Below are 12,227 nucleotides of genomic sequence, written 5' to 3'. Positions count from 1 at the left end.
GGGCGGCACAGCCGGACGCGGGCAGGTGAAGCGGGCCGGAGCTGGGGCTGGGAGTGGCACAGCTGGGCGGCGGGCAGGTGAGGCGGGCTAGGGCTGGGGCTGGAGGCGGTACAGCCGGGCGGGCCGGGGGCGGCAGCCCTGCCCCGGCTCCCGGTTCGCGGCGGTTGCCCCGGCGGAGGGCGAGCGGAGCGGGACGACAGGGACGGGCTGGTCAGCAGAGCGGCCCCTCGGGCTACTGTCGGGGCGCTGCCCGGAGTGGCCGCTGAAGCCAGTGTTCCGTGTTATGTCCTCCCGGGGGGTTTCCCGTACGCCGACCCAGCGGCTGGAGATGAGCGCTGAAGCGGAGGGGCCGTCGCGGGCGGATGGAGCCGGCGCGGACAGCACGAGGTGACGCCGCCTCAGGTACCGGGGCTCCTTCAGCATCCTGGCGGGTGCGGGCGGCGCTGGGCTGTGTGACACCCGCCTGACCCGCCCGGCTGCAGGCACCGCCCGGGGCAGCGGGGACGGGGCGGTGTCCCTGGGACGGTAGGCGGAGGCGACATTCCGAGCCTGGCCCGGCAGTCTTATCTGCAGCCGTGTTGAGATTTTGATCCTGGATTTTGATTTTGGAGAGTGTGGGCTGCTGCTGGCAGCTACAGGATGAAGTCGCCTCCCTGCTGCATGTCTCTTTCTTCCCAAGCATCCTTGGAGGAACCAGGGAGTAGCACATCCCTGGGTTCGCTGGAGTCCAGTGTTTTCTCCAGTGAGGAAGAGCAGGGGCCCCTGCTCCAGAAGGTCATTCCCTCTCTGGACTGCTTTACTATCAATGTAGGAGGCAGCCGTTTTGTGATGTCCCAGCAAACTTTATCTTGCTACCCTGACACCCGTCTTGGCAAACTGGCAGTAGTGGTCTCTGCTGCACGGGATGTGGCTTCTGGCCTCCTTGAGCTCTGTGATGATGCCAACCTTCTGGAGAATGAGTATTTCTTTGACCGGAGCTCCCAGGCATTTCACTACATCCTGAATTACTACCAGACAGGGAGGCTGCATGTGATGGAACAGCTTTGTGCACTCTCTTTCCTGCAAGAGATCCAGTACTGGGGTTTGGATGAGCTCAGCATTGATTCCTGCTGCAGAGACCGGTGAGTTGTGGGAAGATGAGGCTTCCTCATCTTGTGGATTGTGGATTAGATGAGTTCAGCATTGACTTGCATTCAGGGACACTCAGGTGAGTGGTGATAGGTGAGGTAGCAGGAAAAGTTGTGTGAGTTGAGCTCTGAGTGCTGCTCTAGCAATGAATGGGTGTCAGAAATAGGAGACGTGTTGGGTGAGGTCACAGTTACCATTTGCTGTGGGAAAGGTTGCTGGTGAGCTCAAGACAGTGATACAGGAACAGGGTCTGGGATGTCCTGTAGTGGCTTCAAACTGGCCCTGGAAGCTCAAAATGTTTAAAAGGACAATGCCAGAGATGAAAAAGGTAGTGGAAAGAGAGATGCTCCTTCAATCATTCAGTTTGAGGTTATCATAGAGGGATTAGATATGAAGTCAGGCACAATGCTGGGAGGGTTTGGATCCTGCCCACCTGCACTTTAATTTTGAAGGATTTCCAAATCCAAGCTGGAGAGGCAGAAGGGGGATTGGTCACCTGCCAGGCTGAGTGTGGGTGGCATGGCTCCAGGAGGAGCCATGAAAGGAAGCATCGCACGTGGATGTAGCAGCTTACAGGGAGGGGGCAGCAGCAGCGGGAACATGGCTCGCTGGAGACAAATTATAACAGGCAGTTCAGGGACGAGGTGGATTTTGACTGAACCACCCCCAGGATGTCTCTGTTAATTCTATTTGCAGTTAATTTTTCCCACCATATTCAATGTTACTGATTTGGGTTTTTTAGTATTGAAGAAATGAATGTTCTAAAGAGTGTAACTGCTATTTAGCTATAGCAGTCACGTTGAAATTATTAGAAAGAAAGAAGTAGTACCATCCAAAAAGGATATTGGTTATCCTACCCTAGTATGGTTCAGTTCTTCAGCTGAGAAAATTGGAGCCTAGTTTTCATCCCTTTCTTCTTTCTCTGGTAGCTGTAACTGAACGCTCCTACTACTTTAGTTATACATGGAGCTACAGACCTCTTTGACATATGCAGGATTAACTGTATTGAAGGCAAAATTGTGCAACACCTTTGTCTAAGTCTTGAGCTTTGCAGCAGTCAAAAAGAAAGATATGAAAGAAAAGGATTTTTTTTGTGCACTTTTGAGTATGTTTATGTTTCACAAAATTCCACTTTAAATATATTCTTAATATGGTAAAACACTATTTACAGTCTGTAAGTTTTACTCAGTACAAATGCTTGTTCACTTTGTGTGAGAGCCCACATACCTAAAGAAAGATACCTTGTCATCTTAGTGTATATTGATCAGAAGTTCATCCACAAAAGCATGGCTTTTATTATGCCTTCAGTTTTACTATTGCAAACATGGACCAGTGTAATAAAAATTCCATACAATTAAACAAATTGAGAACTGTTTAAAAACAGAGGATCTGGTTGTGCCAGAATTGCTTCTAAGAATTCATGTTAGTCCTTTAGCAGATCCTACTGTGGTCAATATGATCCATATAAATAATTTGCTATCAGTAACATTACTCTGCATATAGAATTTGTCACTGATGTGAAATGGGATAATAGAAGTATATCAGTCAGTGGAAACGTGCTGCAGGGGCTCAATTAATAAAAGCCATATGCTTGATATTAGGGTTTTCTGAGTTCACATAAGGTAAATTTTAATGTGTATTCTTATGACTTACATGGTAAATTATAAGACGAGCATCTGCCTATTGGTATTCAAAATCTCTTGGGGGTATTCCTGGGCAGGTACTTCAGGAGGAAGGAGCTGAGTGAAGCCTTAGACATCAAGAAAGATGCAGAAGAACTGGATGCCCAAGATGAAGAAGAGGATTTTTCTGGTAGCCTCTGTCCCAATGTCAGACAGAAACTTTGGGAAGTTTTGGAAAAGCCTGGCTCCTCTACAGCAGCCAGGACTTTTGGTACCTTGTCCATGGTTTTTGTTGTTGTGTCAATTGCCAACATGGCATTGATTTCAGTAGAGCTCAGCTGGCTGGCCCCACCTCTGCTGGATGCCCTGGAGTACCTGTGCATTGCATGGTTCACAGCAGAGTTTGTTCTGAGGCTCCTCTGTGCACGAGATCGGTGTCGCTTCCTAAGGAGTGTGGCAAACATCATAGACCTCCTTGCTATTTTGCCTTTCTACATCACCCTGCTGGTGGAGAGCCTATGTGGTGGTGAGAGCTCCCAAGAACTGGAAAATGTGGGGCGCATTGTCCAAGTGCTGAGACTTCTCAGAGCCCTGCGAATGTTGAAGCTGGGAAGACATTCAACAGGTATATTTGGCTGTGGCTATCATACTTCTCAGTTTCACTGCCTGCAGAAGTTGTTCCTGGGCACAGTCCTCCATTTTGTGTGCATTTCTGCCAAAGCTTTTTTACAGAATCTGTTAGCAGTAATGGTTTTTGAAAATCTTGCTTTTGAACGTTATATTGGGTGACAAGGGCCTCCTCTGAAAAATTTTAGCTCTTCATAAAGCCTTGTATATTGTTTGCATTGAGCATTTACAAAACCAGACCTCAACGTTGAATGTTGTAAATCATCCATCAGTCATTAATTTAAAATATATATATGAGTTGATTTTGTTAGGGAAGAAGCAGAGATCATCAGCACAGACTTTTTGTATTATCCAAGGCCCACTAATGACAGCTGTTGCAATTTTGTTTGTTCAAAAGTATATGCGAAGAATTATATCATGATTTTGTCCCTGTCATGGTTCCTGGAAACTACAGCAGAGAATGTTTCAAGGAAACTGTTTAAAACCTTTGCAGGTGATGGGTTGAGGGGCTCTCTGGCCCCATTGAACCCACCAGTATTTCAGTGGTGAGTGGAGCCCATCAGGGGGTGCTGAGGCAGTGGGACCTAGGTGCAGGGCAGAGCAGCAATGCCAGTTCAGCCAGAATTCACCAGGTGGCATGGGGCCCTTAGTGCCCAGGCACTCCTGACAGATGAATGAACAGCAAGCAGGGGTGGGGTGGAAGGCAAAATGCATTTCTGTGAACCATCTTGTTCACACACTCTGGTGAAAGAAAGGCATAAAAATTAACATTTTCCAGTGGGAATTTGTCAGGGGAAGCTGGAAATGATAGGAGAGTGTTGGATTTCCTCTTGCATTTCCCCTTATTTTATTACTACTTCATGGCATGTGCATGCCTAGCTATATGAAAGAATAAAAGTTGTCTTGGAATTTTCAAAATGATTTGACTGTGTTCCAACTTAAATCAATGGAGAATATGGTGCTGAATTCGATGGGAGAAATGTTCAGCCAACACTCGTAGCTTTGAAAAATTAAATCCTAATAGTAAATCATTATCTCTATCCTGCAATATTAGCTGTTCTGAAGACAGTGATAATCGTTCTTAAAATGCAGCCAATGTGCCCTCTTAGGATTTCCAGCCTGTTCATATTTTTGGAGAGCCCTCTCTATGAACTGGCCCAAATTCAGCAGGAGTTACAGTGTGCTCACAGCAGCAGAATGTGTCTTATTTTTGTTATCACTGAAGGGTAGCAAACCTGCCTGCCAGTGGCAGGGAGTAGCTTTGATATACTCATAATCATAAGCATAATCACAGTGGTTTGGAAAGTATCTTAATCTTACTCTCTACCCTAGATTATGCCTGTAAATGCATAACAGTCCCTTAGGAAGCAGTTGAGAGGAAGCTTATAGTGATTTAGTCTGGCAATGTGTTAATTTTGCTTCATTACAAATTTTGCAGGGTTTGGTAGAGGTTTTTTCCAAGCCCTTTACCCAATTTTGATGGTAGCTGAATGTGAATGCTGTCCTCTCTGTGTGTTGAAAATAAGAAAAAAATTTTCATCTCATCAGGGGATTTCTGTGCTAACAAAATGGTCTTCCAAAAGTATGTAGATTCAAGTGAAATTTCCAGTTTATTGCATTTTATTCTTTCAGAGTGATTGTGCTCATTCTGTCACTCAGTTTTGTGGTTCTTTCTATTGACTTGAAATCAGATGATTCAGATACTTGTGTAACTTCTAACTTCAGGTGTACGTTCTTTCAAGGATAGTCTAAACATTTAGGTCTATTTATTCTTAAATAGGTTATTCAGTATGTGCCACAGTTTATGTCACAATATTGAGCAATGTTGAATTTAATAATACCATTTTAAGTAAAAGTGAATTAATTACATAAAAATGTAGTATCCTGCTCTGGAGGTGTGCTGTCTTCTTTTTACAGGAATCACAATGCCAGTTTCAAGGTACAAGCAGCAATATATGTATCAATTCAAACCACTCGGAGCAGTGTTACCATTATTATGTTGCTTCTTTGGTAGTTCAGTTGCTCCCTACTTAGGTCCAGAATGCTATATCAAATCTATATAATTTAAATGTAGAAACCTACTGTTCTGATCTCCTGTCTGAAGAAATTTATTAATGTGCTTCTAAATACATCCTTTACCACAGCTCCTAATACAAGATGAGCCCCATGTGTATCATGTACAGACACTTTGCACACACCTAGGCAGTCCTGATAAACCTCACTGTTCAGGGGTGGCTCTTGAAACTCTTCTGCTCTCCTGCCTTGGATCTGACAGCTGCCTTCCAGTGAGGCTTCTCTCCAACTCCTACACTCTCAGACCAGACAAAGCTTCAGGTACTGCTCAGTTGTTTCGTGTGGCAAGGTGAATACAAGAGCAGAAGATCTGTGTCTACAGGCAGCAGCTTCCCTTTCACCAAGTCGGGGTGTTCACAGCCACAACAAGCATATCTCTGTAGTACTTTGCAGAGCCATAGCAAAGCTGGGATCACAACAGCAGTCTGGCCCTGCTGTCAAGGGCAGGAATGAGTGAGGTGATAAAAAATCAGTTTTTTTCTTCACTTTCAAGAAATAGCAACTTAACCCTTTCTATGGGACAAGGACAAGAATTAAAATAAGAAATGAAAAAAGTAACTTCTTCCACTTTGGAAGCTGAAGCCAGCTCACTGGAGGGATGTGATGCTTAAAAACGCTGGAGCTAGACTGGTGTGAGTGTATAGTTACTTATGCAAAGTACTATACTTCATCAAGGAACCACTGAGAAATCAGTAGTACTTATCCATAAAATGTAGCTAGAGGGCAAGACTACTCCTCCGATATAGCAAAATTATGTATTTTAGTAACTTCAAGAATAGATGAGAACTGAAGCTGTGTTTGTCATGTTCTCAGATGCTCCTTGGTGTTGTCTTCCTCTTGGGGCCATGTTTTCAGTGAAGCTTTGCTGGTCTTCCCTGGGAAGCACGTACAGATGGACTTCTTGAGGAGACGTAGGGTATGAGCCTCTTACTTGCAAAGGCAATGGGCATGTATTTGAGAGAAGACCATAGCATATTTAAGGCTGTCATGCCTCTAGAGTCGTGAAAAGTTTACATTTCAACACTTCTTGTGTCAAAACTTAAGGGTTATTTAAACACTATGTAAAATGAAGCTCCTGAATATCAGCTTGTATTGCCAAGTCACTTTGGACAATAGAGAACTAGAACTTGACCTGCATGGCAGAAATGCTTCCCCTTCCTCCTGTCAGGGCTGGGGCTGCTTGCCAGCCTCACACCAACTCTGTTACAGCACCTTAGCACCTTCCAAGCATGAGTAACCAAGCTGTCACAGCTCCTGGCAAGGAGTTCTCATGAGAAGCTGTAAGACTGGCTGAGGTGTCTGTGCTGGAACAGCCCTAGTTTGGCCATGTGCCAGGGCTAAGAGACATTTTTAAAAGGTACAAAATAATGTAGTAGTATAGTTTTTACATGTCATTACACCAACTGATTCCTCTTAGAATGAGCTCCAAGTCCAGGAACTTCTCTGATTCATAGATTTGCCTAGAAATGTCTCCTGACTTCATCTAAAGACACGAAGAATTATATCTTAATTTTAGATGAGTATAATAGAACTAAGAATAATAAAAAGAAAAAAATCAGAACCTGAACAGTTAGAATAAGTAACCCTAGGAAAAATGAGAATGTCATCTATGTGATACAAAGAGTTAACAGTTGCTGGTTTGTTCCTCCTTATTTTAATCTATTTTATGTGAAAGTTGCTTTTTATTTTAGCTATGATATGCTCAAGATTCATCATAAGGTACAAACTTTGGCTTTTATAGTATTCATTTATGCTTTGAAAAGAAGTGCTACAGGAATAATTTTAAACTGTACCTTCTTCCTAGCTCACCTGAAAGGACTTGACTCTTCTGCCTTGTTCAGTAGGAAGTTTTACAGGGCAAGGGCACATAGTAGCTTCCTAGGAAGATGAGAATTTGATCTGTCCTTGCAATTATCTCACAGAGCTTTTGCACTGCTAATATTAATGTTTCCAAAATGTGAAGGCAGTCAGAGAAAAGATTGCACTGATATATCTTATTCTCCTAGTGTTAAAGATTTAATCTATATCATTGTAACAAACCTTCTACAGATCATAGTTTTAGTAATATAAGACCTCAGTATTGGTAAGTTCTTAACTGGAGTTGATAGTAGATAGCATTGGAAGAAAACCCCAACATTGCCTCCAACTCTGCTGTGTACTTCCAGTCTTTGCTGTATATAAACAAAACTTTTAAAACCCATTAGACCTGCGGGGGAAAAGAAAGAGCCAAAAGCAAGAAATGTTAACATCTTGTACTTTGAGACTGTGGAAAAGTCAAATTGCTTATAACACTAACGAGCATATGATGAAGTCTGCAAGCAGAGGCAGAGCTTCAGTAAGCTGTTTTGCAAACACTAGTTTAGTGAGAAGTATGCCCATGAAGGGTAATTCATAAGCATTATGTTTTTCTCATTTATTAGAGAAAACATCCACATTTTTAAAGAACAGTATTAAAAACTAATCCAAAGTGATTCAAAAGATAATTTCAGTCTCCTATGTGTTTCAGCTGAATTGTTGCCCTGTTATTTTCCTTCTTTTTTTATGTGTGCAATATTTATCCATTGCACTTTTTTGAAATTTAGTTTCCTGCTTGTTTTTGTGGGGCAGTCTAGCCTTGAAGCAGTAGTTCTAACAGGAATATAGGGGGTGTAGAGGGTGATCCCGAATTCCCTGTGCAGCTCATCAGCAAAAGCAGTGATGCATCTTGTCAATTGACAAGATTCCATGCTTGCATTGAGAGAATTTTGTTATCTCGAGTTTGGCACAAGTGCAGCTGTTACTGGAAAACTGTATTTGTTTTGATATCTACAGATACAAGATAATAGGGCTTTGTGAGGGGGGAGGTGGGAAAGATGGGTCAAAGAGAGTCTGTGACAATTCTAAAAGGATTGAAAACAGTCCTTAAAGAAAAAGTTATTGAGTGAACTGAACTGGGGTCTAAGCACTCACATAGCAACACGAATTTGGTAACTAAGGGCTCCTTGGTCCAAGCGAAAAATAGGACAGTGGCTGGAAAACAGAGGCTTGGCACATCCAGTCTTCAAGTATAAAGCAGGTGCTTTTTAGTGTGTTTTTAAGTAGTTTAGAGTGGTGTTAGATCTTCTTTTACAGCCAATTAATAAATCAAGATAATTTAGTTTGCCTAAATTACATGTGTACATAGTTCAGATGATAACTAATGAGGAGAATTCCTATGCTCTGTATTAAGAGAATAGAGATGATGTCAGATGTTCAGTCTGACGCTGTGATCTATTTCTGTAAATCACTTTTTCCCAGCTTCTGTTTAGAACAGCACTTCTTTTATCCTACCAGGGTCAGTGCCTCATTAGACCAGCAGAAGTGCTGATGAGAGATGTGGTGGTCAGAGGCCATCATGAGCATGGTCACCATGAAATGAGAGAGTTTTCAATTCATGGTGAAGTGAGGAAAGAGGTTAACAAAACCTCTCACATGGATTTCCAGAGGGCAGGATTTGGCCTGTTCAGGACACTGGTTCAGAGAGTCCCTTGGGAAACAGCCCTTAAAAACACAGGGCTCCAGAATGGCTGGACATAGTTTTAGAAAGAAATCTGAAAGGCTCAGGAGCAGGCTGTACCTATGTGTCTAAAGACAAGCCAGGGAGGAAGAGGAGCAGCCTGGATGAGCAGGGACCTTCTGCCAGAATTCAGAGAAGAAAAGAGAGTTTATGACCTTTGGAAGAAGGAGAGGAAAACTCGGGAGGAGTACAAAGATTTCATTAGGTCATGTAGAGAGAAAATCAGAAAAGCAAAAGTTCAGCTAGAACTCAATCTGGCCACCACTGTGAAAGGTAATAAAAAGTTGGTTTATAAATATATTACCAATGAAAGGAGGGCCAAGGAAAATCTCTATCCTTCATTGGATGGGGTGGGGGAACATTATCACCAAGGATGAGGAGAAGGCTGGGGTACTTAGTATGTTCCTTGTCTCATTGTTTAACAGAGAGTGGATATCCTCATGGCAACCAGCCCCCTGAGCTGGTAGCCAGGGATGGGAAGCAATATGGACTGCCTACAATCAAAGAGCATTTAGTTAATCACCTGCTGTGCCACTTAGACACTCACAGGTCCATGGGGCCACATGGGATTTATCCTAGGGTGATGAGGGAGCTGGTGGAAAAGCTTGTCAAGCTACTTGGCATCATTTATGATCAGCCTTTGTTAACCAGGAAGGTCCCAGGTAACTGGAAGATAGCAAATGTAATGCCCATCTACAGAAGGGCCAGAAGGAGAATCCAGTGAACTACAGCCCTCATCTTGGTGCTGGGGAAGATTATGGAACAGATGATCTTGGGTGTGATCACATGGCTTGTACAGGACAACCAGGGGAGCAGGCCCAGCCACTCTGGATTTAGGAAAGGACAGTTCAGCCAAGGCTTGATCATCCTGACCTTTTCTGGCTACATCACCTGCTTAGTGGATGAGGGAAATATTATGAATGTTGTCTACCTGGCCTGCAGTAAGGTGTTTGACACTGCCTCCCGCAGCATTCTCCTGGAGAAACTGGAGCCCCATGGCCTGAACAGATGCACTCTTTGCTGGGGTAAAAACGGGCTGGAGGACTGCCCTGGGGAGTGTTAGTGAATGGTGCCACATCCAGTTGGTGACTAGTGGGGTCCCCAAGGCTCAGTATTGGGGCCAGTTTTGTTTAGATGACACTTAGTTGGGTGGGAGAATTGATCTACTGGACGGTATAGGATGGTTCTGCAAAAGAATCTGGACAGGCTGGAATAGATGGGCTGAGACCAACAGCATGAAGTTCATTAAAGCCAAGTGCTGGGCTCTGCATCTGTGTCACAACAACCCCTGTTGCAGTGCAACAGGCTGAGGGAAGAGTGGCTGGAAAGCTGCCCAGTGGAAAAGGACCTGGGTGTGATGAGCCAGCTGTGCCCAAGTGTCCACGGAGGCCAGTGACATCATGGCCTGGTTAGTGTGGCCAGATGGACTAGGGAAACTATTTGTTACCCTGTACTCAGCACTGGGAAGCTGTGCCTCAAATTCTGTGTGCCGGTCTGGACCCCTCACTACAAGAAAGACATTGAAGTGCTGCAGCATGGAGGGAAACAAAACTGGTGGAGAACTGAGAGTAAATCATGAGGAGTGGCTGAGGGAGTTAGGGTTGTTCAGCCTGGAGAAAAGGAGGCTCAGGGGGAACCTTATTGCTCTCTACAACTACCTGAAAGGAGGGTGTAGCCAGGTGGGGTCAGCCTTTCCTCCCAGGCATCAAGCAATAGGAAAAGAGCAAACAGCCTAAGGCTGTGCAAGAGAGGTTCAGGTTGGACATCAAGAATTTCTTAATGGAAGGGGTGGTTAAGCATTGAAATGGGCTACTCAGGAGGCAGGATAGAGGCAAAATCCTGGAAGTGTTCATGAAACAACTGCATGTGTCACTTAGTGCTATGGTTCAGTTGACAAGCTGGTGTTCAGTTAAAGGTTGGACTCAATGATTTTGGAGGTCTTTTCCAGTCTTACCGAGTCTGTGATTATCGAGATATGTTCACCAGCATTCAAAGAGAACATAAAGCCATCAGCCTTTAAATAAGAGATGTTTTGCAAAGATATGAACACAGCTACATGAATCAACCTACTGACAGCATTTCTTGTCTTTCAGGCTTGCGGTCTCTTGGGATGACTATTGCTCAGTGCTATGAGGAGGTTGGCCTTCTGCTTCTTTTCCTCTCTGTAGGAATCTCTATATTTTCCACTGTGGAGTACTTTGTTGAGCAAGGTGTGCCAGGCACAACTTTCACAAGTGTACCTGGTGCTTGGTGGTGGGCAACAACTTCCATGACAACAGTTGGTTACGGTGACATTAGACCAGACACTACCATTGGTAAGGTAGTAGCCTTTATGTGTATACTATCAGGAATACTGGTTTTGGCTTTGCCAATAGCTATAATAAATGACCGTTTTTCTGCCTGTTACTTTACACTGAAGATAAAAGAAGCTGCTCTTCGGCAGCGTGAAGCTTTAAAGAAACTCATGAAGAACTCATCCAGCGATTCAAACATCAATGTTAATTTGCGAGACGTGTACGCACGCAGCGTCATGGACATGTTGAGGTTAAAAAGCAGAGAGAGAGCAAGTACAAGGAGCAGTGGTGCAGATGATTTTTGGTTTTGACTCTGGGTGTGATGATTTTTGAGTTTGACTTCAAAGTTACTTAACCTTGTATAGCACATAGACTACTTTAGAAATTTAGTATTAAGTATCTCTTTTTTTATTTTTTGCCACACAGTGTATTTGCTTTTCCAGGTGGAGTTTTACTTATTTGGACAGACTGAAATATCTATTGTATACAAAAGGCAGAATTCATAACATGGAATCTCTCCAGGAACTCTAAAACCTGCTTTCAGAACTGGATTGCTTTAGGTGAGATGGGAAATAATGGATCCACGAAAGTAAAACGATGCAAGCATTTGTCTAATCTAAATCCCTACTACTGTATTATAATAAAGTCTTGGTGAAAATTGCCACAGTGTTTTGAATTTAAATATCTAGTTTTTGTATTTGTACTTGAAGAACAACAGTCAAAGTCTTTTAAGGAAAACTGAAAAGGGAAGTCTAAGAAAATGAAATATTTAATAAATTTATGATGACCTTCCTATAACAAGCCTAATCTTTATCCTATTTCTTATCCCCATCTTCTACCCTATTTACATGAAAAAAGGGGTAGTGTAAGGGTTGGGGGGATGGAGGAGGGGTGGGTTTCGAATTTCCTCATTTGAAGGGAAGCAAAGGGCTACCAGATATCTAATAG

General features: G+C 43.6%; 1 protein-coding gene across 1 annotated transcript; it reads left to right on the top strand.

Annotated features, from left to right (window-relative positions):
* The first annotated feature begins 294 nt into the window (after positions 1-294).
* KCNV1 (potassium voltage-gated channel modifier subfamily V member 1) lies at positions 295-11,961 on the top strand. The gene is made up of 3 exons (XM_014870083.2): positions 295-1,121; positions 2,849-3,375; positions 11,079-11,961. The coding sequence occupies exons 1-3, from the start codon at positions 640-642 to the stop codon at positions 11,588-11,590; spliced, it is 1,521 nt and encodes a 506-aa protein (XP_014725569.1). The 5' UTR covers positions 295-639; the 3' UTR covers positions 11,591-11,961.
* The last annotated feature ends 266 nt before the right edge of the window (positions 11,962-12,227 follow it).

The sequence above is a fragment of the Sturnus vulgaris genome, chromosome 1, assembly GCF_052056855.1.
Source record: "Sturnus vulgaris isolate bStuVul1 chromosome 1, bStuVul1.hap1, whole genome shotgun sequence".
NCBI classification, from domain to species: domain Eukaryota; kingdom Metazoa; phylum Chordata; class Aves; order Passeriformes; family Sturnidae; genus Sturnus; species Sturnus vulgaris.
The sequence above is the reverse complement of the archived record's forward strand: the minus strand, read 5'-3'. Positions and strand labels throughout refer to the sequence as shown.